Source organism: Ictidomys tridecemlineatus, chromosome X (genome assembly GCF_052094955.1).
Source record: "Ictidomys tridecemlineatus isolate mIctTri1 chromosome X, mIctTri1.hap1, whole genome shotgun sequence".
NCBI classification, from domain to species: Eukaryota; Metazoa; Chordata; class Mammalia; order Rodentia; family Sciuridae; genus Ictidomys; species Ictidomys tridecemlineatus.
In genome coordinates, this window is record NC_135493.1 from 31,071,907 (window position 1) to 31,097,241 (window position 25,335).

The 25,335-nt window shown below is 41.2% G+C and overlaps 1 protein-coding gene and 1 long non-coding RNA gene across 3 annotated transcripts in view; one reads left to right on the forward strand and one right to left on the reverse strand.

Annotated features, from left to right (window-relative positions):
- The window catches only part of LOC144371701 (uncharacterized), a 76,823-nt gene extending 73,333 nt beyond the window's left edge, over nucleotides 1–3,490 (forward strand). The window contains exon 4 of the long non-coding RNA XR_013431701.1: nucleotides 649–3,490. This is a non-coding gene — a long non-coding RNA (uncharacterized LOC144371701). The remainder of the gene's footprint in view (nucleotides 1–648) is intronic.
- Nucleotides 1–11,015, reverse strand: part of Il13ra1 (interleukin 13 receptor subunit alpha 1) — a 59,098-nt gene extending 48,083 nt beyond the window's left edge. The window contains exon 1 of one of the 2 annotated variants that reach the window (XM_078034334.1): nucleotides 10,669–11,015. In XM_078034334.1, coding sequence (XP_077890460.1) covers nucleotides 10,669–10,747 — 79 coding nt within the window. In that variant the 5' untranslated portion in view covers nucleotides 10,748–11,015. The remainder of the gene's footprint in view (nucleotides 1–10,668) is intronic. The other variant, XM_005319388.5, reaches the window with a different exon arrangement.
- Nucleotides 11,016–25,335: the final 14,320 nt, after the last annotated feature.

The following is a 25,335-nucleotide window of genomic DNA, read 5'->3' on the forward strand; positions in this document are numbered from 1 at the left end:
AGTATTTGCCTATAACCTATGCACATCCTTCCTTCTGCTTTAAATGATTTCTGGATGACTTATAATACCTAATACAATGTAACTGATACATAGATTTGTTATACTCTATTGTTTAGGGAATAATGACAAGAAAGAGAGTCTGTAAATGTTTAGTAGAGACACAATTTTTTTTCAAATATTTTCAATTTGTGGTTGTTTGACCCACAAATATGGGACCCTTTGAAAAAAGAGGGCCAATTGTACTTGACATAAAGAAGTGTATATTCTTTTTTTATTGTTATTGGGGATTGAACTCAGGAGTACTCAATCACTGAGCCACATTCCAACCCTATTTTGTATTTTATTTAGAGACATGGTCTCACTGAGTTGCTTAGAACCTTGCTTTTGCTGAGGCTGGCTTTGAACTCGTGAACTTCCTACCTCAGCTTCCTGAGCTGCTGGGATTACAGGTGTGCCTGGCTGAGCATATTCTTAAATACTAGCATTTCTGAATTGTTCTCATGCAGAGATTTGGGGTTAACTGAACTTGGGATTTATATCTCACTTAATAATAGTTCAGTCTCAGCATTTCTGCCAGTGGATTTAAGAAGTTTGTCTTCAATTGTGCTCTCTAACATGATCTGTTTATTGTTTTTGTTGTTTTTATAGATTTTCCAAAGAAGTACTGAGAAAAAGATTTAGCAGCCCTAGTTGTTCCCCTGAGGTCTGACACTAAGCAGCTGGAACCAGAGCTTTGACTAATCTGAAGAGGGAAAGAGAAGAAGCCATGAAACACATTTTCAAACATTCCTGAGAACTCCTAAAACTAGGGCTATCAATGTCATTCCCCCAAAACTGGGTGGAATGTTCTGTCCAATCTTTCCAACTCTTCTGTAAATCAAAAATTATTCCAAAATATGGTTGGAGTGTCGGTCAATAGTGGAGCACTTGCCCAGCATGAGCAAGAGTCTGGGTTCCACCTCCAGAACTACCAAAAAAGGATCCAAAATAAAATTTGTTAAACTCATTAAAAAAATCCTCCCAAATTTTCTAAAGTGGCAAATTGAATTATAATTAATTAAGGACTATAGTTACAATACTTTATCAAACTGAATCCAGACTTATGAAGAGGAAGAAAATGATGAAGATTACAGCAGACACAAATGAAAGAAGGAATAGAAAAATAAGAAAAAGCCAAGCATGGTGGCACATGCCTGTAATCCAGTGGGTCAGAAGGCTGAGACAGGAGGATTGTGAGTTCAAAGCCAGCCTCAGCAATTTAGCGAGCCCCTAAGAACTTAGTGAGACCCTGTCTCTAAATAAAAAATAAAAACACCTGGATAGATGGCTCAGCTGTTGAGCACCCCTGGATTCAATCCCCAGTACCCCCCCAAAAAAAACTTTCATTATAAAAATACTCAACAAGCTATGAATACAAAGAATGTACTTCACAATAATAAAGCTATATATGAAAAAACTGAAGCAAACATTACATTCGCTAGTGAAAGACTGAAAGTTTTTTCTAAGACCAGGAAGAACACAAAGATGCCACTTTTATTCAACATATTCCTGGAATTTCTAACCAGAGCAATTAGAAACAAAATAAATAAACAAATAAAAGATATCCTGTTGTGAAAAAGCAAAATATGCCTTTGAAAATGGCATGATCTTACATGTGGAAAACCTTAGAGATATCAAAAAAAACTGTTAGAACTGATAAATTAATTCTACTATGTATCAGGATACAAAGTCACCACACAAAAATCAGTCATATTTCTATAAACTAACAATAAACCTCAGGAAAAGGAAATTACAAAAACTGTTCCATTTACAATAGCATCAGAATGAATAAAATACTCAGGAATTAATTTAACAAACTAGGTCAAAGGTTTGTATAATAAAAACTATAAAACATTTATGAAAGAAATTGAAGAAGATGCAAATTAATAGAAACACAACTCATGTCCATGTATTACAAAACTTAATATTATTAAGATGTCAATTCTATCTAAAGTGACCTCAAGATTCAATGCAATCTTTCTCAAAATTCCATATGGCATGGGCTGGGGAGGTAACTCAGTGGTAGAGCTCTGCCCAGTGCTATTTTCTGCAAAAAATAGAAAAAACCATCCTAGAATTCATACAGTTTTAATTTGCTTTTCTCTGATTGCTAGAGATGGTGAGCATTTTTTCATGTATTTGTTGATTGATTGTATGTCCTCTTCTGAGAAGTTTCTGTTTAGGTCCTTGGTCTATTTGTTGATTGGGTTATTTGTTTTCTTATTGTTTAACTTTTTGAGTTCTTTGTATACTCTGGAGATTAGTGCTCTATCTGAAGTGTGAGGGGTAAATATTTGTTCCCAGGATGTAGGCTCCCTATTTACCTCTCTTATTGTTTCTCTTGCTGAGAAAAAACTTTTTAGTTTGAATTCGTCCCATTTGTTGATTCTTGATTTTAACTCTTGTGCTATGGGTGTCCTATTAAGGAATTTGGGGCCTGACCCCACATAATGGAGATTAGGGCCAACTTTTTCTTCTATTAGATGCAGAGTCTCTGGTTTGATTCCTAGCTCCTTGATCCATTTTGAGTTAACTTTTGTGCAAGGTGAGAGAAAGGGATTCAGATTCATTTTGTTGCATATGGATTTCCAGTTTTCCCAGCACCATTTGTTGAAGATGTTATCCTTCCTCCATTGCATGCTTTTAGCACCTTTGTCTAATATAAGGTAGTTGTCATTTTGTGGGTTGTTCTCTGTGTCCTCTATTCTGTACCATTGGTCCACCCACCTGTTTTGGTACCAGTACCATGCTGTTTTTGTTACTATTGCTCTGTAGTATAGTTTGAAGTCTGGTATTGCTATACCATCCGTTTCACTCTTCCTGCTTAGAATTGCTTTAGCTATTCTGGGTCTCTTATTTTTCCAGATGAATTTCATAATTGCTTTTTCTATTTCTGCAAGGAATGTGGTTGAGATTTTGATTGGAATCGCATTGAATTTGTAAAGTGCTTTTGGTAATATGGCCAAGATACCATCTCACTCCAGTAAGAATGGCAGCCATTATGAAGTCAAACAACAACAAGTGCTGGCGAGGATGCAGGGAAAAAGGTACACTCATACATTGCTGGTGGGACTGCAAAATGGTGCTGCCAATTTGGAAAGCAATATGGAGATTCCTTGGAAATCTGGGAATGGAACCACCATTAGACCCAGCTATTCCTTTTCTCGGACTATACCCAAAAGACCTAAAAACAGCATACTACAGGGACACAGCCACATCAATGTTTATAGCAGCACAATTCACAATAGCTAGACTGTGGAACCAACCTAGATGCTCATCAATGGATGAATGGATGAAATAAATGTTTCATATATACTCAATGGAATATTACTCAACACTAAACAATAAAATGGCATTTGCAGGGAAATGGATAGCATTAGAGCAGATTATGCTAAGTGAAGTTTGCCAATCCCTAAAAAGCAAGTGCCAAATGTCTTCCTGATATAAGGGTGGGGGGTGACTCAAAATGGGGTAGGGAGGAAGAGCATGAGAAGATTATCACTAAATAGGGAAGAGAGGTGGGAGGGAAAGGGTGGGAGAAGGGGAATTGCACGGAAGATAGAAGGAGACCCTCATCATTATATAGAATACATGTTTGACGATGTGAAGAAAAAGAAAAAAAAAGAAGTGTGTCACATTAGATTGGGTAGAGAGAAGTCATGTAAGGGGAGGGGAGGGGAAGGGGGGATAGGAAAGACAGTAGAATGAAATAGACATTATTATTGCTGTGTGTATATACGTGACTGCATGACCAATGTAATTCTGCAACCTGTACACTCAGAAAAATGAGAAATTATATCTCATCTGATTCAAATGTATGATATGTCAAGGTCATTGTACTGTCATGTGTAACTAATTAAAACAAATTAAAAAAAAAGAATTCATACAGGACCTCAAGAGAACCTGAATAGCCAGAATGATTTTGAAAAGGAAGAACAAAGCTGGAAGACTCATACTTCTGATTTCAAAACTTATTAAAAAGCTATAATAATCAATAATCAGCATGGTCCTTTCAAAAAGACATACAGAAAAATCGAATAAAATAGAAAACATGAAAATAAACTATCACATATATGGCCAAATGATTTTTAACAAGGTAATATGGCCAAGATACCATCTTGAACACTCCTCGGAAAGGGCAGTCTTAACAAATGATGCTGGGAATACTGGATATCCACATGTAAAAGAAAGTAGATCTTACGTAACACCATGTACAAAATGAACTCACAATGGATCAAAGACCTAAATATGATATTTAAAACTCTCAGAAGAAAATGTGAGACAAAAGCTTCATGTCACTGGATCTGGCATTGATCTCTTTGATAGGACACTAAGGACACAGATAACAAAAATAATTAACAAGCTGAAATTTGTGAAAATTTTTAAAAAATTGTGTATAGAATGGCAATATCAACATAGTCTAAAAGCAACACAAAGAATGGGGGAAAATAGTTATCAATCATATATGATAAGGGATTCATATCCAGAATATAGAGAGAATTCTAAAAACTCAACAACAAAGAAAAAAAAAACCTCAAAAAGAGGCAAAGACTGGGTGTGGTGGTGCAAGCCTATAATCCCAGCAGCTCAGGAGGCTGAGGCAGGAGAATCGCAAGTTCAAAGCCAGCCTCAGCAAAAGAGAGGTGTTAAGTAAGTAACTTATTGAGACCTTGTCTCTAAATAAAATACAAAATAGGGCTGGGTATGTGGCTAAGTGGTCAAGTGCCTCTGAGTTCAATCCCCGGTACCCGCCCCCCCCCCCAAAAAAAAAGAGGCAGAGGACCTGAATAGACATTTCACCAAATAGGATATAGAAATGGTCAAAAGCACATGAAAATGCTCACAATATCTAACATTTAGGGAAATGCCACTCAAAACTATAGTGAGGTACCACTTTGTACCCATTAGGATGACTAGTGTAAAAATAATAATAATAAAAACAGAAAACAAGCTGGGCACTTGCATCAGTAGTCCCAGTCACTTGGGAGGCTGAGGCAGGAGCATTACTTGAACCCAAAAGTTCAAGACCAGTCTGGGCAAAATAGCAAAACCTGACTCTTATTTAAAAAAAAAAAAAAGGAAAGAAAATGTGTTTAAATACACCTAACCTGCCAAATATCATAGTTTAGATTAGTTTACCTTAAAAGTGCTCAGCAATCTTACATTAGTCTATAGTTAGGGCAAAATCAGCTGACACAAAGTCTATTTTATAATAAAATATTAAATATCTCATGTAATTTATTAAAAGATCAAAATTCAAAACTTGAAATACAGTTTCTTTTTAATATGTATTGATTTCACACCATTGTAAAGTTGAAAATTTCAGGCAAGATCATCATTAAGTAGGGGACCACTTCTAGTTTACCCAATTAAAAAATTGAACTGGGTTCAATGGTGCACATCTACAATCCCAGCAACTTTGGAGGCTGAGGCAAAAGGATCACAAGTTCAAGGCCAGCCATAGCAACTTAGTGAGGCCCTAAAGCAATTGAGTACAACTCTATATCAAAATAAAAAATAAAAAAAAGGCTTAGGATATTGGGATTGTATTTTAGTGGTAGAGCACTTGCCTAGCACATGTGAGGCACTGTGTTCAATTGTCAGCACCACATAAATAAATAAATGTATTGTGTCCCTCTAGAGCTAAAAAAAATTTAACTAAATAAAAATAAAAAAAGGGCTGGGATGTCACTCAGTGGTAAAGCATCCCTGGGTTAAACCCCAGTATCAATAAATAAATCTTAAAATACAATCACCAAATATTTAAACATATATAAATCCATGTGAACTGTGTGTATATGTGTATGCATGTATAACACACTCAGACATATACATAAATAAGTGGTAATGATATTGAAGCCAGATTTAAAGACAGGTAGTTAGTGTAGTTAGGTAAATCGGGTCTAATATCCAGTAAGAAATAAAACAGAGGCTATTATAGAGACTGGAGTCCCAGAAACCAGAGTACCACTTGGGAAAATTGAAATGTTAATGTCCCCAAAGCCCAGAGCCCATCCTAAGGAAATGTTAATGAAACAGCTCCCAGCAAACAGGGAAGTGCTAATCAAAAAGCTGCCCCAGGCCCTTCCTGCCCAGGTTACTCTTCAGTCCACCTAACTCCCACCTTTTGGGCCTTCCCACCTGCATTCTATCACTGCAGGATAAAGGGAAACAAAGGACAGGAGTGTGGGAAAGCTGAAAGAAGACCTTAGCTATACAAAAGGGAAGACCTCCCCCTTCCATGGATCCCGCCTTTTGGGTCCCCTTCTTCCTCCTGGAGAAGTCTTTCTGCTGTCCTTTAATAAATCCCTCCACTTTCCACTCTACACTTGCCCCAGCGTGCTTCTCCGGTGTTATAATTCAGCATTGGGGAAGCAAGGACTCGTTACAGGTAAATAGTAAATAGCGGTAACAATACTCTTTGTAAAGATCTCTAATTGTTCTTTCACTATAGTGTAGTAATTAGAAGGAAAGACTTAAAAGAGCCAGACTGCCCAAGTTCATATCCCAGCTCTGCAACTTAGTAAATGGCAAGTTACTTAACCTCTCTATTCCTCAGTTTTCTTATCTATTTGATAATAGTAACATATTGCAAAAGGGTTTCTGAAGGATTAAATGAGTTAATATACATAAAATGCTGAGAACAATTCTTGCACAGAGCAAGTACTATGTGTTAGCTACTTGCTTGCTTGCTTTTTGTACCACAAACTGAATCCAGGGGCACTTAACTATGGAGCCACATCCCCAGCATTTTTTTTTTTTAGGTACTGGGGATTGAACTCAGGGGCACTCAACTAGTGAGCCACATCTTCAGCCCTATTTTGTATTTTATTTAGAGACAGGGTCTCACTGAGTTGCTTAGCATCTTGCCATTGCTGAGGCTGGCTTTGAATTCATGATCCTCCTGCCTTAGCCTCCTGAGCTGCTGGGATTACAGGCATGCGTCAATGCACACGGCTGTCTGCCTTTTTTAAATATTTTACTTAGAGAAAGGGTCTTGCTAAGTTGCCCAGGGCCTCACTAAGTTGCTCAGGGCCTCACTAAGTTGCTGAGGCTGGCCTTGAACTTACAATTCTCCTGCCTCAGCCTCCAGAGCCACTGGGATTACAGGCATGCACCACGTGCCCAGCCCTGCTTTCTTTTTGACTAGACATAATGGTTCTAAATAGTTGCTTCAGTTTTCTGTGAAATTGTTATGTACCCATGGCCTTTGAGACATAAAAAGTATCCCTTGTACCTTCCTTAGGCATCTACTCTCAATTATTTCTTGGAGATTGATCACTGACATCAGAAGTGGAAGAGGGAAGGAAGAAGGGACCCTTGTATCTCCTCCTGGTAAATTGAAAACCCCAAGTAAGTCTACAGTCATCTAGCACCACATCCTATGTGAAGTAAGAGTTAACAGAATCAATATTTTTTTAAGCTTTAATGCATTTTGCTTAGCTGGTAGCTTTGACTTTCTCCTGTCCAGACACAGGAGCTGGCACATTTTGGGAAAAGTTAAGGACAACACAAGAATCATATATGAGTCATTCATCCCCTTTCCTCACATACACTCAGTCATCAATTCCTGTCCATTTTTTTTTCTTGAACATCTTTCTTAATCACCCCAACCACAATAACATGCTCTGTTGAGCCCCACCAGGTGGGGGAAGACACCAGGAAATCATGTTCTGCACTGGACGTGTACAGAGCACATCTTTCCAATGGAGACCTGCAAACCCCAATTGCCACAGAGCTTACATTCCAGTGGCTCTCCTAACTAGTCAAGTCTTCCTGCTTGCTTCTCCTCCAGGGTCATTTCCCTTGGGCTGTGTCCAGTTCAGGGCCTTTAGGAGCAAACAAAGCAGGGCATAGTGGCACACACTTGTAATCCCAGTGGTTCACGACGCTCAGGATTGTGAATTTAAAGCCAGCAACTTATCGAGACCCTGACTCAAAATGAAAAGGGCTGGGGGTGTGGTTCAGTGGTTAAGTCCCCTGGGTTCAATCTCCAGTACCCCCCCTCAAAAAAAAGGCAAATAAAGCTCTTCGTCTGGACTGACCTTGCCAATACCCTCTCCTGCCAACTTAGGCTCCTTACTGACCACAAAAAAAACACTCTTACCTTCACCTCTGGGTCTGCTCCTGCCAACCACCTCCTACTGGGAATCACTTCTCACATACTTAAATTCCACCTATCTTCAAGGTCTAGCTTATATTACCTCTTCCATAAAACTATTGACCCTCACAGTTTCCTCTGTTCTGAATGCCTATAGTACTTATTGTTTGGATTACACAGTTCAGCCTTGATAAAAAGCAGTCTCATATATATATATATCATTTGCTTCTTAATGAATAGTCTGCATATACTTCCAAGGTTCTGCCCTGCTGCCCTGTAAAGCAACCAGCTCCTCTGCCAACTAAGGATTACCCTCACTTTTATTGAAAAGGACACTAAGTACAAGGGGTTAAGGGCATGGCCTCTGGAATCAGGCTGCTTGGGTTAGAGGCCTCACTTCTCCATTTTATTTAGGCAAGGGTCTTAGCCTCACTGTGCCTCAGCTTCCTCACATATAAAATGGAACTAGTAACAACACCAATGGTTTAAGCAGTAAAGATGAAATGGAATAGAAAGCACTTAGAAAACTGCTGGGCATAGAGTAAATATTATATAAATGCTGCCTCTTATTAGGACTTGCCACAAAGTGGGCTATTGAGCTAACCAGACTAAAAATAAGCTGGTAACCTAATCATGTTTAAACACTCAAAGGCTCAGAGATGCAAGAACTGTTCGAACTTATGGAGTTCAACCTTGCCATTTCACTGATGAGAAAACTATGGTGCAAGAGAAGGGGAAATGACTAACTCAGAGTCTCACAGCTGGTAAATGTCATAACTACCCAAATTCAAGTCTCATGACTGGAGATATTTAATGTTTTTGCCACCATACCTCAATGCAAATTCTACTGATATTTCTAATGGAGAGAAAAAGTTTCTGTATTCTAAGTAAACAAGTTACCAACAAATCTCTGTGACAAAATTTGAGGGTTGCCAGTATTGTCTAGAAGGCCAGGTGTTGTTTCAGGTGTGTGTGGGAAGGGCTCTGTAGGAGGGAGGGTGCTGCAGTGGCAAGGTTGAATATCAGGAAACTAATAATATGGGTGACCTTAGACAAGTCCCTTCCCTTCTCTGACCTGCAATTTCCTCACCTGTTTGTGGAAACCTGTTCCCAGTTGAACTAGAAACACTCTGGAGGAAAAGATTATGCTTGTTCCTCTAAGGTTCTAAGTCAATTTTCAGAGCCTGGCTCATCACTAAATAAGGCAGACAGTTCAATAATTATCAAAGATTGAGGATGTAGCTCAGTGGTAGAGCACTCGCTTGGCATTCATGAGGCCCTGGGTTCTACCCTTAGCATCATAAGACAAACACACACACTGTCATACTTCAAGCCTCCCTCAGGTCTCTACTCAAATGCTGTTTTTTTCAATAAAGTCTGAAAAATTTACAATGGCAAACCTGTGACCTGACTTGTTTTTCCCCCACAGTATTTAGTGTCATCTGACATACCATATATTTTACTTTTTCCCCCTTCTCTGACTCTGCCAATAGTACCTTAGTTCTGTAGGGCAAAAATTCGATCTATTTCACTCACTGTGGCATCTTTAGCCCCTTAGAACATTGCCTGGCACAAAGCAGACTCATTTTTACTTGAGTTTCAAAGCATAGCACATTTGTAAAAATGCAATAAGCAAATTCTTGATATTTGTGTCAATATAATAATAAAATCCATAAAACTTGGAGCTACCATTGCTACCCAAAATGTCCCAAAGGCCACTCATACCAGGAATAGTCCGTGAATACATCATTAATCTTTAATTTTCATAGCAACTCTGCAGTGTTGATTATTCTAAAGTTTCTGCAAAGGGTTGAGAAGGATAGGGGAACTTTTTGAACAATCTTTGCAACTTTTCCATATATCTAAGATTATCCCAAAACATAAATTTATTAAAGGGAGAAGTTTCTGCCCAGATAGTGCTCCAGGTTTCTCCTACAGATATTTCAGATGCCAGAGAAGGCTGACTCTCACGTCCTTTTCTACAGGGATCGGGATCTTGAGAGCTTCCCGTCAACTTCCACCCCCCAAAAGCCACGTTCCCATAGTAAGGATCTGCGCCGCCCTGGGCAGATCCCGGGAAGTTCCGGGCTCGCCCGGACTTGGATCGCAGTCCCTGCCATCTCTGGCTTCCTCAACCCCTCCTGGGCTCACTTGGAAAGCCACAGGCATGTTTCGGTACCGCCCCCGGGAGCTAGCCTCCTGGGCTCTTCCCGACGGCTCAAGGGAAGTGAGACTGCCTGCCATCGTCCCCCTGCTCCGCCGCCGCCACCGCCACCGCCACAGCCACCGCGCCCAGGAAAACCCCGGCACTTCTGGGTCTCCCACCTCGAACTGAGTGCCAGCGACGGACCCCAGACGGCTGTCGCGGGGAGTTTTGCGGTCGCCGAACGCGGGGCGACGCGAGGGCAGCTCCCAGTGCCTGCCTGGACGCACCCCTCGGCCCCGTGGTGCCCTAGCGAAACTTTCGACCACAACCCCTACGACCCCCAGCCCTCCAGCCTCCATCCCGGGCCAGGGGCCCCACTCACCTGTGGGCGCGGCGCTCCTGCCGCCACCGGCGCAGAGCAGCAGCGCCCACAGCCCATAGAGCCGCGCCGGCCGCTCCATGCAGCCCCTTGCTTCGGAGCCCTGCCGGGCTGGAGCCTCGGCAGTCTCCGCCTACTTCGTTCCCTCTCCCACTTCCCGGCTCCGCCGCCCTGGAGGCTGAGGGCCGGCGCAGACGGGAAGGGCCGCCCCGCCCACGGCCGCAGGTAACCCGAGCCGGCGAGCGCGGGCGGAGGAGGCGGGGCGCCGGCGGCTCCAGAGGCTCCCACTGCGCTCCAGACACCTGGCCGTGTCGCAGGCCACAGCCCGCTGCCTCCGAGGTCCGATCTTTGACCAAACACAACTTCCTCGACCACGTCGCGGTCCAGCTCAAGAGCCTGCGAGCCCCCGCCCTCCGCGCCGTGGATTCGGTGCCCGCTGGCGTAGCCGCTGGGTGCGCACTTGCGGTGCCTCAGAGATGCCAAGGGCTGTGCCCTGCTGGACACTAGGGCACTGTCATCTGTGGAAAGAACCTTGGCCTGGGAGTAGGGAAACCTGCCTGTCAGCCCTTGACCTCTGAGCCCTTGTTTCTTAAACTCTGACTCCAGGGTTACTAACACCAGCCCTACTTCACTGGGTGGACTTGAAAGTCCAAATAGGAGATGTGGTAGCACCTGTGCTTTATGAGAAGGATAAACGGTATATCTGAAAGCTGGTGATGCAGTATATTAAGTTGTATTTTTATAAAAAAGCAACATTCCAAATATGAAGGACAGTACCATACCATGTACTTGTATTTTTGAAAGCACACAACATATATATATATATATATATATATATATATATATATTTTTTTTTTTCAAGGACATACAATTGATAGCATGGGATGAGTTGGAAGGCTACCATTAAATACATTGAAAATAGGTGCCTATGAGAGGTTGACGAAGAAGGAAAAAGAGAACCCTTATGAGTTTCCCACTGCTGCTACAACAAATCACAAATTTGGTCTCTTCTGGAGGTCAGAAGTCTCACTAACCTAAAATCAAAGTGCATTTCTTTTCAAGATTGTAGAAGAGAATCTATTTCCTGACTTTTCCAGTTTCTAGGCTGCCCACATTCCTTGGTTTGTGCTGTACCACTCAGACCTCTGTTTGCTTCCCTTTCTGTTCCTGCCTCCATTTTTTCCCTTATAAAGACCCTTGGATTAGACAGGGCTTTCCAGATAATCCACAATAATCTTTCCAGCATAAAAGCCTTGATTTAATCACATTTGCAGTCATTTTTACAATGTAAGACAATACATCCTCAGGTGCTAGGGATCAGAGTATGTTGTAGGAAGCATTATTTTATCATCATCCCCTCTAGGAAAGAGTCATGACTGGATGGATTATGAGACTCATTAAGTTAGGTGCATTGGGGGCAAATTAAGTCAACATATATACCTGAAAAGCAGTTGCAAAAATATAGCAATAAAACAGCTGATAGTGTACCTAGTATCAACCTCACCCAAAGGGCATTGGGATGTTTAACCCAGTCAAAACAAATGATCCACTCTTGGAATGAAGGCCTTCAGGTTCAATAAATATTTATGAAGTATCCTTCCAGGAACTGTGGAAGACAATCTTTATAACCAGACCTTGGCTGGGGGTGTCATTGATAGAGTTCATGCTTAACATGCACAAGTCCCTGGGTTCCATCTTCAGCAACACACACACACACACACACACACACACACACACACACACAAACAGCAGATAGTGCCAACAAAGAGCTGCAGCCAGTTTAAGAGTCTATTATAAGGGCAAGAACATGGAATTATGGGACACAAAGAAGGGTGTGTTATGAGAGCGAAGGCTTCTAGGAGGAGGGCCTGCCTGCATTGTCTCTTAGGGTGTTGATTCCTCTTGCAATTAAAGATTCAGTATAAATCCTTGATATATATTTGAGTAAAGTCATATTTATGAAAACACTCCATAAATTATCAAAGCATATAGAACTGACAGATATTACTACTATTTTTAAATCCCTCTGCAAATAGGTTGGCCATTCTCTAACCCAAGGCCTCCCGTCCCCTATCACCACAGACATACACACTTGTTGACATTTGCTATAAACATTAATATAACGCGTTTATAATAACATTTCCAAAATGATTATGTCATCTGCCTTTTAAGGAGTCTCCAGTTAGAAGAGGAGGCCCTGGGGACTGGCTGAGTGCCATTATGGGTACTACCTGGCATAGAACAAGCAGTGTTTTTCAAATAAAATAAACCATAATGCCAGCAAATGATTAGAAAAATAAGGTTTGTGACTTGTCATTAACCTTCATAAAAGGCCCTGAGAATTTGAGCATTATGAGGAAAAAGAGAAACTGTGGCACGGGGATGGAAGGAACCTGATTTCCTTCCACCAAGATAATTCAGGCCTATTGTCCATAATGAAGAACCTGGAGTAGGTTCCCTTTCTTTCTGATCCTTATACATCCAGTAATAATTTTTTTAAAATTCTTTTTTAAGGTGGTGGAGGGGGTTAGGAACGCTGTTTCTTCAACATAAAACCTTTCTTTGTAAATTCTGTTTAATTTATTCAAAGGGTATCTTGGATTGAATTAGGCCACTGTCCTGGTCTGCAGAAGAATGCAGATAAATAGAAAGCTTTCCAGGAACTGTATAAACAAGAAACTCTCATCAGTTTGGCTTTGAGTAATCAAAATCACGATGAAGAAACATGAAGTTTAGCTTTAACCCTTAGAGCCCTGATGACTTGGGCATGAGACTACCAGTCACCTGTCCTGCCTTACCTTGGGGTGGCTTAGAGTCCTGGGCTGACCCGTGCCCCTTAGCTGCTCCAGTGAGCTGTTTTGATCTTTTTAATTTTGACCCTTCTCACTGAGGATCCCCCTTTATCTGTAAGTGGAAGTGGAAGAGGATAGAGACAAGAAAACATCTGACAGGAAAGAATGATGTCCTTTTTTGCAAAAGTGTGTGTCTCTCTAGCCAGTGAGAAATATCCTCATGATTTCAAAAAGGACATAGGCACTAACATACACAACGGTTTAGCGGAAAATGCTGGTCTCTTAAGTAAAAATCTCACAAAGGATCTTCTACCATTTATCGAGCAAAATCCAGACAGATCCTCACACCACTGCAATGCAATGAGAAAGGGGAAGTCACAGAAAGGGAATTTCCCTACTTCTGACTTTAGAGCAATGGTCCCAAGAAGAGGTGAAATTTTGCGCCCCCCCAGGGGACATCTGGCAAAGTCTGGGGATATTTTGGGTTGTCATGACTGGGGGAGGGGCATGCTTTTGAAATCCAGTGGGTAGAGGACAAGTATACTATTAGTATTCTAAAATGTATAGGCTAGCCTCCACAACAAAGGCTTATCCTGCTCAAAATGACAATAGTGCCAAAGTTGAGAAATCTTGAACTAGAATACTTTTTGTTGTCTTTTGTTCGTTGGTCTCTACCATTGATTGTCCACTTGCTTGACAAAAATCAGTGGAAGATAAATGCTAAAATTACTTAGTCTTGAGGGGCTAGAGTTGTGGCTCAGTGGTAGAGTGCTCGCCTAGCATGTGTGAGACCCTGGGTTTTATTCTCAGCACCACATATAAATAAAGGTATTGTGTGAAACTACAACTAAAAAATAAATAAATGTTTAAAAAATAAAATTTTAAAAAGTACTTAGTCTTGAGGTTTTCCTTTCTTGTAACTAGCACTCCCAGTGCCTCCATCCTGCTATCTAGCCATGTAGATGTAGTCACTTCCTAGACTGTAAACAATCTCATGGGTCTGTTCTCTCCACTCCTCACCTACATGATCCTATTTCCGGTCTTTGTCTTTGGTCCTATAGACTGTGTATAGCAAAGGTCTTCAAACTGGTCCTGAAGATTCACCCTCTCCACAAGACAGATGTTCCCCATGTGAAAATCTGAACACTTCATTCCCCAGCTTATGCTTTTTAAAATGACACCCCTCTCCTGAAATGCCACAAAAGGAAGTCCCAACTCCTTTACCCATAGGATTGCCTCTTCAGGACTGATTGGATTCCTCAGACTTTTCCCAGCTTATTTCCAGCTGGGCTCCCAGGCCACTTAGAACTCTAGCACTACTAGCTGACTGGCCACCTTCAGGCTGAATGTCCCTTGTGGACAATTTTGCTTATTGTATGTGTGTGTGTGTGTGTGTGTGTGTGTGTGTGTGCGCGCATTGGGGGGAGGGGGACTGGGGATTGAACCCAAGGTCTCCAGCATGTTAAGCAAGTGCTTTGAAACTGAGCTACACCCCCAACCTTCTTGTGAGCACTTTTCTTTGGCCCATAACATGTTTAAATTTACTTGACTTTAGATGCCAAAATGAAAAAAAAAATCAGATTTTGCCTAAGCCCCGGATCTCTAGGTTCTTTAAAGAAACCAAAAGTTCTGTAATTGTATTCGACCTTAGTCCCAGTATGCAACAGTCAGAGGAGGCCAAGAAGTAGCTGCCACTGTGTCTACAGAGCACGTGTTCCCTGTCTGCACTGGCTCTACGGCCCTCTACAACTCCTAGGCCTGGCTTGTTAGGACTTCCCTTTGTGGCATTTCAGGAGAGGGGTGTCATTTAAAAAGCATAAGCTGGGGAATGAAGTGATCAGATTTTCACATGGGGAACATCTGTCTTGTGGAAGGTGAATCTTCAGGACCAGTTTGAAGACCTTTGCTATAAATAGTCTACAGGACCAGTGATGAGGACCGGAAATAGGACCAGCTCATTTACTACTTTCCTTGGTCCTGTTTGACACCTCTGATATTTTTGTCACTACAAACCTTTTTGTTTCAAAAGCTTTTCCATCACATATCACATTTTTTGTAGTTCTTTTAACCCCCAAATGCAAAATTCTGTTTCCTCCTGTGTGTAGGCTCATGACACTCAACAAGTTCCACTGTCATAGCAAATAATAGAGATTTGTGTGCATTCTATTTTTGCAACTGGAGCCAACTCCTTGGAGGTCAAGGACTCTGTCAAGAGTAACTCCAGAATTTTCACCCATAAGAAGCTTATGGGGCAGGATTGGAAAGGACATACATCCTTATCTTGAGGCCATGTATGCACAGAAACACGCTGCTCTTAGATTCTAAGTTCATTCAAAGTGGCTTGGGGACAACAGAGAATAAAATGATGACTGTAATTTGGTTAGGGACACATGTCCTGCCCTTAGTGTTCAGGATTAATTGAATTGAAGGTCCCCAGTCTTCAGCATGTGGTTTTCTTCTATAGGTTTATTCGAGTTCACTCAAGGAAGTGCTTTTGTATAAGAAACCTCTGGCCTCTGGTGGGAAGCTTTGGGTTTGGTTTGAGACAGAGTAAGGTGGCTGCTCAAGATCTGAAGTCCATAGACCTGTAGGCTTCCTAGAGTGTTCATTCGATGAAATTTGCTGTTGTTTTTTGTAGTACTGGGAATCCATGCCAGGGCCTTGCACATGCTAGGCAAGAATTCTACCAGTGGGCTACACCCCCAGTACTAAACATTTTTTGGCAATACTAGGGATTGAGTCTAAGGGTGCCTTACCACTGAGTTACATCCTCAGCCCTTCTTCTTTTTTATTTTTTAAATTTTGAAACAGTGTCTTACTAAACTGCTGAGACTAGCCTCAATCCTCCTGTCTTAGCCTCCTGAGTCACTGGGATTATAGGCATGCACCACCATGCCCTAACTTTTTAATTCAACAAGACGTTCCTCTGCTCAGAATTCTCCAATATCAAAGTCATCACAGTGACCTCCAAGGCCCTATCCTATCTGACCCAATTACCTCTCTAACATCTCCTACCCAGCTCCCTTACTCTCTTCCAGCAACACTGACCTCCTGGCTGTTCCTCACACAAGCCAAGCACAATGCTGCCTCAGCTCCTTTTCTGTGCCTATTTGCTCTGCTATTTGCTTCCTTTCCCCACAATATCCATGTCTCACTCCCTCACCTCATTCAGATTTCCCATTGAGGCCTGCCTTGGCCACCCCATCAAAAAAGGCAAGCTCCACAAACACACCTTCCTCCTCCCCATTCCTGGATCAATATCTCTCTATGCTAGAATGTAAGCTGAACGAGGGCAGGATTGTTTTTCCTGTTTATTCCCAGCGGTATCTCCAGCAACCAGAATTGTGCCTGCCACGATTTACCTGCTCAAAAAAGATAATTAATGAATAAATAAATTACGCTTTGTTAAATACTATGAGAGATAACAACCAACAAACAAAAGGCAAGTTTTTGACCTTGGGAAACTCCCAGTCTAAACTGTGGAAAAGTATACACAATAATGAGAGAAAATGCAACAAACAAAAGTGGCAAAAAGTTCATCTGTGGTATAGGTTCAGAGAAAGGCAAGACAAACAATTGTGATTGGAATTGCTTTAGAAGGCTTCTTGTTGAAGACAGAGTTAAACCAGACCTCAAAGGATAACCAGGGTATGAGAGACACAAGAAAAAAGGAGGAGGAAGGGGGAAGAGGAGGTCAGTTTGTAGCTTGCTCATAAACAACAAGGAGACAAGTAAGGCTTTCACAAACAAGGTGGTAACGTAATAAAAATGGCATTTGGGACAGCTGACTTTCTAATATGAATTACCATGTCTTCATTCTTTTTTTTTTTCCTGTCCTGGGGATGAAATCTAGGGCCCCATGTATTCTAGGCAAGTGCCCTACCTCAGAGCTACATCCCCAGTCCTTTTTATTTTTTTTATTTTTGGACAGGGCCTCACTTAGTTGCTGAGGCTGGCCTTAAACTTGCCATCTTCCTGCCTCAGCCTCCAGAGTCGTTGGGATTACAGGTGTGCAAAACTGCACTCCACTAGACTTCTTAATTCTTGCCTGGAGGCAAGAAGACCAAGAAGAGACCATTTGAGGTATTGGAAGTCAGGACTAGGGACAGCCTTTATGAAAACTTTCTGCAGTCGGGGCTGAAGATCTGTGAGGCTGATTCTTCCAGGATAAAACTACCTGGGGTACTTCTCTGTATGCAAGAGTGTGCCTGGGGGCATGGAAACACTGCTGTCTCTTGTTCCCCATGAGAACTTACAATATTCCCCCCAGATGCTCTGTAGCTTCACTCTTCAGGCTGTAAACCCTCTCTGAAATGGGTCCTGCTCTGCTTTCCAATGCTTCAGGAAGTGCCTCTGTATGTTAGCATCCAAGGACCCTCCTTTGGCTTCTGGTTCAGGTGTTGTCATAATTGCTGCTACCCCATTATCTCAGCCAGGATCACCCCCCTACAACCTTCCTTCCTTCCTTTCTTTTTCTTTGCAGTGCTGGGGATGGAACCTAGGACTGCACATGCTAGGTGACGAATTTACCACTGGACTGCATCCCCCAGCCCTCCTCAACCTTGTCACTGCACCCTCTCCACTGCTCATCTAAAACCCTGCCCCTCTTTACTAGCCCAGGCAAGACTGGTCCAATTCGTGCCCTGTCAAGAGCAGCTTTTAACAGCCACGTTAGTGCATCACCACTTTGCTCCTTAGCAAAAGTATCTTAGTCTCTGGGTTCCTCAGATTAAAGATTCAAATGTGCCATTTGCATGTTAAGTCACCTGCACCTTCTTGTGCTGAAAGGTCTTCATTGTTTGCCTTGAAAGAGAGGATAATTAATATTTACATTTACCCAAAGAAACCTCTAGTCCCTTTTGCCTCAGTCCACAATGCCTCTCTGAGAAGAAAGTGGTTTGCATACCAGCGCCTCTGCTCCAGGAATCAACACTCTGATTTGCATCCCCAGAGTTCACTTTGCACACCTGGATTTTGAATAGATCCCTATGCAAACACAGAATTGAAGCCTCATGGTTTTTTTTTGTTTGTTTGTTTGTTTGGTTGGTTGGTTGGTTGTTTTTTGTTGTTGTTGTTTGGGTACCAGGTGTTGAACCCAGGGATGCTTAACCCCTGAGCCACATCCCTAGCCCTTTTTATTTTGAGACAAGGTCAAGCTGTGTCACTAAGTAGCTGAGGCTGCGTTGGTTTGAATTTGCAATCCTCCTGCTTCAGCCTCCTGAGTTGCTAGGATTACAGGCCTGTGCATGCCTCTGAGCCCTGTAAGGCCTCACTTTTAACTTGGAAAACAACAGGCATCAGGAGGAGCAGCAAAACTCATCCCAATGTAGTTCCCACATTATCCCTATCTTTCCCACACCCTTTCACTTTGACTGCCTTTTCTGACCCTTGGTCATAGAGAAAATTGCTTCTGACTTTGTCAATTGCATACCTAGTACCATGCTATGGGGGCCTGTACTCTGGACTAAGAGATGGAGACCAGACTTGCTATTTCTCAGCTCAGAAGCAAGGGCCAGTAATTTCACTCTGCACCTCCAGTTTACAGGACAGTATTCCTATAAACTGGAGTTTTAGGATGACACTAGATACCCTGCTTTGCCAATTTCTTTCTGGGTTCTTTTATTGATTTATTTTATTGATTTATTTTTGGGAGGCACTAGACATTGAACCCAGGGGCACTTAACCAGTAAACAGTATCTCCAACCTTATTTTATTGAGAGATAGGATCTTGCTAGGTTGCCTAGGGCCTTGCTAAATTGATGAGGCTGGCTTTGAATTCACAATCCTCCTGCCTCAGCCTCCCAAGTTGCTGGGATTACAGGTGGGCATCATCACATCCAGCCAAATTTGTGTTTTCTATCCCATAGGAAATCATGGTCCTTTAACTGTAGCATTTAGTTCATTTACATTTGCCTTTTTTCTCCCTTGTGCTGGGGATCAAACCCAGGGCTTTGTCCATGCTAAGCGAACATTCAACCACTGAACTACATCCCTGGTTCCCATTTCCTTCTAATTATATTTATTTCTACCATCTGATTTTGTGCTATTTGCCTCATTTTTCTGTTTCTTTTTTTTTTCTTCTTCTTCTTTTTTTTTTTTTTTTAGCACCTGGGGATTGAACCCAGTGGCTCTTAACCACTGGTCCACTTCCCTGGTCCTTTTCATTTTTCATTTTGAGGCAGTGTCTCACTAAGTTGTTTAGGGGCCTTGCTAAGTTGCTGAGGCTGGTTTTGTACTTGGGAATCCTCCTGCCCCCACCTTCCTAGTTGCTGGGATTATAGGCATGTGCCACTGTTCCTGGCTCATTTTTTTGTTTTTTGTCCTCTCTTCTCTTGACTTTTTTTTTTTTTTAATGTTTTGAGGGGTTTTTGCTTTTTTTTTTTTTTCACTTCACAGTATCTTTGATTCTTTGTAATATAGGCATAACAGTGTCTACCAGAAGGTTTATTATAAGGAGATGTGAGATACGAGATGAAGAAACTCACATGAAATATTTATGTCGTACATAGCCCATAATGAGTACTAAGAAATGGGAACTTTTATTAGCATTTCTAGTATTCTTTCATCTTCATAGTTCCCTCATAGCTCATGGTTCCGCTTCTGTTGTTCTCCTTTCTACTGGCATTGTCCTATTTGTTCTCAGTCTTTTTTCTTTCAATTCTCCTTTGCTCAATTTCCTGTTTGTTCTTGCCCTTTTATCCTCAGGCCAGGTACATGTGCAAGCTGCAACAATAAAGCCACTTGTGGGAGAGACTCAGCGTGGAGGTGCACAGTAGGAGCAGAATGAGAATGTACAGTCCCTTGTCTACTGATACCCGCTCTACTAGGTGGCAAAGGTATTACCCAATACACAGCCAACTCTGTGTGATGGTCTAGGCTGGCCATGTTGAAACTGGATCAGCTGGGACCCTGCACTTCCGTGAATGGCTATAAAGACAACAGATCTCACCAGCAAGGATATAGGTTAAGTCTTTGCATCTTCCCCTTCAAGGAACAGCTGGATCATTACTCTGGACTCTCGAGGAGTACTGTTGTAGAACAGTGGGTGTCAGCTCACTAGGAATTTGTATATGCACAAACCAGAGCCTGGAAAGAGGAACCATTTGTACTCAAGCACAATGTGGTCAGGAAAATTTTGTCATCATTGTTGTGACAGAGCTGCAACTAAATTTAGCAGACTGTATATATTCTTTTCATGATAATTGGAGAAAGCAACCTATTTTCTTTCCAAAAAGCAAAAAGTCCCCAAACCCAAAAAAGAAGACCTCTTCTAATTTGGTATTTGATGGCTGTGGAGATTCCTCACTCCAGTTACTTCAGATCTTTGCTTTTTCTGTGTCCTTTGTAGCATTACATTCTCTCAAGATATATTGTGTGAATGGAGGAACACTGGCGCTTGGTGGAATTTTGGGTGCTTTTCTGTTCTCTGGTGGTTTCCACACTTGGATTGAAATAAACAGAGGTGCTGAACTTCCATATTTCAAGTGGTTGATTTTTAGAATCTAATCTAATCTTTTGATTTTGAGAATCTATTTTTTATCTTTTTATTTATTTTTATGTGTGCTGAGGATTGAAGCCAGAGCCTCGCACATGCTAGGCAAGTGCTCTACCACTGAGCCACAACCCCAGCCCTAAGAATCTAATGTTTTGATGGCAATTTATACACTTTTATTCTTCAAGATAAATTTTAAATAGACTCTGTTGGAATTTTTTTTGAAATTTCCTTATTACAAAACTGCAATTTCACTTTAAGATGTAGGTGAAATATAATCTATTCCCAGGGACTCAAAATGACTATTAGCAGAGACAATAACAAGATGCCTTTCTATGGTTCAGAAGTTCTGAAAAACAAACCATATATAATCTATCTTATCTTTCTTCATCAAGGAGTATGATGCTGCCAGCATATTATAGCAATTGCAGGAGCAATTTGATTTCTTACAATCCATAGAAAGATTGGAGGAGTGGGATGTGAACTAAACATATACTGGAAAACAGGTACACAGGGGCAAAGAAGGAAACACATTTAAGAGGGGAGAGAGTTTTAGGAAAGAATGAGAAAATGGAAGGAGAAAAGAGAGAAAGAATATAAATGGGGTAGATGGGGGAGAGAAAAAAAGGGTCTTTCAATTTTAGTATCCAGATAAAGTATTATTATTTTTATTTTGTGGTAGTAGGGAAGAAACCTAAGGCCTCATACGAGGCAGGTGCTCTACCATTAGGCTACATCCTCAACCCCAGACAACTATCTGATTGGAAATGACTAATGGGAGTTCTACTTCCCCTGGTATGCGCTGATCTCAGGAATCTTTAAACTCTTAAAAATTGTTGAAGACCTCAATGCTGCCTTTTCCCCCTCTCTTGCATAAGAATTCATCACGGGGCACTCCTTCCTTAACAACCTGTCCAAAAGTTTACTTTCTAGGGAACCTAACTTGTGACAAGTGTCTAGCACAGTGCCTGCCATGTTAATGCTTAAACTATTGAAACAATGAGTTTCTTCACACACGGGTATACTTGAATTTAAACAAAAGAAATTCAGCAACTGGTAGACATGTGAGGATTATTTGCTGGTAAACAAATACTTGAATTCTCTTAAGGCATTTAACAGGGACTATGATTTATTTAAAATAAGATAAAATAGACAAAATATAAGGCATAAACCTTAGGGAGATACACATTAAAACCATAACGAGGGCTGAAGATGTGGCTCAAGTGGTAGCGCGCTCGCCTGGCATGCGTGCGGCCCGGGTTCGATCCTCAGCACCACATACAAACAAGAATGTTGTGTCCGCCGAGAACTAAAAAATAAATATTAAAATTCTCTCTCTTAAAAAAACACTCTCTCTCTCTCTCTCTCTCTCTCTCTCTCTCTCTCAGCTCTCTCCTAAAAAAAAAAAAACCATAACGAGATACTGCTTCACACCTATTAGGAAAATATATATATATATATATATATATATATATATACTGTAGATGGACTCAATACCTTTATTTTATTTTTATCTGGTGCTGAGGATTGAAACCAGTGGCTCATGTGTGCCACTGAGCAACAGCCCCAGGCCCTAGGATGGTTATTATTAAAACACACACACACACACACACACACTAAAGTCTGAGTATGGTTACACATGCCAGTAATCCCAGCAGCTTGGGAGACTGAGACAGGAGAATCAAAGCCAGCCTCAGCAACTTGGCAAGGTCCTAAGCAAATTAATGAAACCCTGTCTCTAAATAAAAATTAAAAAGGGCCAGGCACAGTGGTGCACACCTGTAATCCCTGTGTCTCAGGAGTCTGAGGCAAGAGGATTATGAGTTCAAAGCTAGCCTTAGCAAAGAGATGTGCTAAGCAACTCTGTGAAACCCTGTCTCTAAATAAAATACAAAACAGGTTTGGGGATATGGCTCGGTGGTTAAGCACCACTAGGTTCAATCCACAGTACTTCCCTGCCCCAAATAAAAATAAACAATAAAAAAACAGAAAGCAACCAGTGTTGGTGAGCCTGTGTAGATATTGAAATATTTGTGCACTGCTGGTGAAATGTATGACACAGGTGCTATGGAAAATAGCATGGAGGTTATTTAACAAATTATGTAGGACAATAGGTGTGACTTAGTGGAGGAGCAACTGCTTAGCCTGTGTGAGGCTCTGGGTTCAATCCCAGCACTGAAAATAAAAAAGAAAGAATAAAACAAATTAGACATACTGCCAAATAGTGGGAACAATCCAAATGTTCATCATCATGATACTGAAAGCTCAGTCCTTGTACCCAATGCCAATTCAATAATGAAGACAAAGTTTTGAGAAAAAGGAAAAATAAATTTTGTTGCTTTGCTAGCAAAGGAGAAATGTTGAGAGCCACAGTTTAGTCGGAATGTGTCCAGCCAGACTGCAGCAGAGAAAGGCAAGGACTCATGTCACAGAAGCTGCCATTCTCACTGCTAGAAGGGATAGACTTTAAAAAGGAGAATCCAAAGGCTGTTTTCCAGATATTATCAGTAGATGTAATTAATCCTCAACTTTATTTTTAAGAAAGCTGTTTTTCCATTTTCAGATCCACTTTCTTTGTTCAATGGCTGCAAATGGAAGGACAGATAACTTGGCTAAGGACAGGAAGAAGGTCAATCTTGTTTTCCCACATTTAGGCAGGGGAAGAGGGAGAAGAGGAAAGAAGAAAACACATCAGCTTTAAAATAAGCCATCAGAGGCCAATAGCATGGTTTATATTCAAAACATAAAGTGGACCCAGGTTACAAGAAAGGAGCTCCTGTTACAAATTGATAAATGGATAAAGAAAATGTGGAATACACATAGTATATAATATTATTCATTCTTTTAAAAATATTTTTTAGTTGTAGATGGACATAATGCCCTTTATTTAATTTATTTATTTTTATGTAGGGCCTTGCACGTGCTAGGCAAGCGCTCCACCACTAAGCCACAACCCCAGCCCATATTATTCATTCCTTAAAAAGAAGAAAATTCTGACACATGCTGCAACATGAATGGACATTGCAGGCATTATGCTAGGTGAAATAGGCCAGTTACAAAAGAAGAAATACTGCATTAATATTCCCCTGCTATGTGATACTTGGTATAGTCAAATTCAAAGAGTCAGAAAGTAGAATAATGGTTATAAGGGTCTGGGGACAGCCAAAGGAGGGACTTACTGTTAATGTGAGCCGCTTTCTTTTGGGGATGACAAAATATAGCTGGAGATGGATAGTTGTGATGGTTGCAGAACAGTATGAATTGTACATTAAAAATTACTGCTGGGCATGATGGTGCATGCCTATAATCCCAGTGATTTGGGAGGTTGAGGCAGGAGGCTCCCAAGATGTAGATCAGCCTTAGCAATTTAGCAAGGCTCAAAGCAAGACACTGTGTCAAAATAAAAAATAAAAAGTGTTGGGGATGTAGCTCAGTGGTAAAGCACCTCTGGATTCAATCCCCAGTACCAAAAATAAAAAATTGCTAACATGGTGCTTTTTGCATGATGTATAGTTTACCACAATAAAAATAAAAAGGATAGCAGGGCATGGTGGTGCACTCCTATAATCCCACCAGCTTGGGAGGCTGAGGCAGGAGGATTTGGAGTTCAAAGCCAGCATCAGCAACTTAGTGAGGACCTCAGCAATTCAGGGAGACCCTGTCTCAAAGTAAAACATATAAAGGACTGGGGACATGGCTCAGTGGTTAAGTGTCCCTGGGCTCAATCCCTAACACCAAAAATTTTTAAAAAGTTACTATTAACAAAATGATTGACGAGAACCAAAATAGTACAAGAGGCTTTCTTAAGAATTATCTTTTCTGATTGACCTAGAAAATTAAACTTTTTAATGCCTCCATGTGGAAATATTGGTGTGTTTTCTTTTAACCATTTAGTAAATACTGACAACTTTCTGTGGGCAGAAAACACTTTTAAGGTACATGGTGACCTAAAAAATATTGTCTGTTTTTCAGAAGTTTGCTCTCTGATTAAGGACATAAGCCATACACACTTCATGGAATGATGCTAATTAAAGCTATATCATGTTGGAGTTCAAATATCAACTCATGCTAATGATTTCACCCACTGCACAGCAACAACCCAAAATATCATAACTGCAAAATTAGTGATCCTAAAATAAGATTTCATAGTCGTTAAGAGCAAGGGCTCCAGAGCCAGACTGCTTGGTAGGAATCCTGACTCCACCACTTCCTATTTGTGAGACTATGTGCAAGTTACTTAACTTCTCAGGGCCTCAGCTTCCTTCTTTTGAAAATGGAGATATGATAATAATGACACCTGCTTCAAAGGGTAGTTGTGAGGATTCAATGTGTTCATACATTGAAAGTTCTCAGAATAGGCCCTTGCACATAGCAAATGCTCAATAA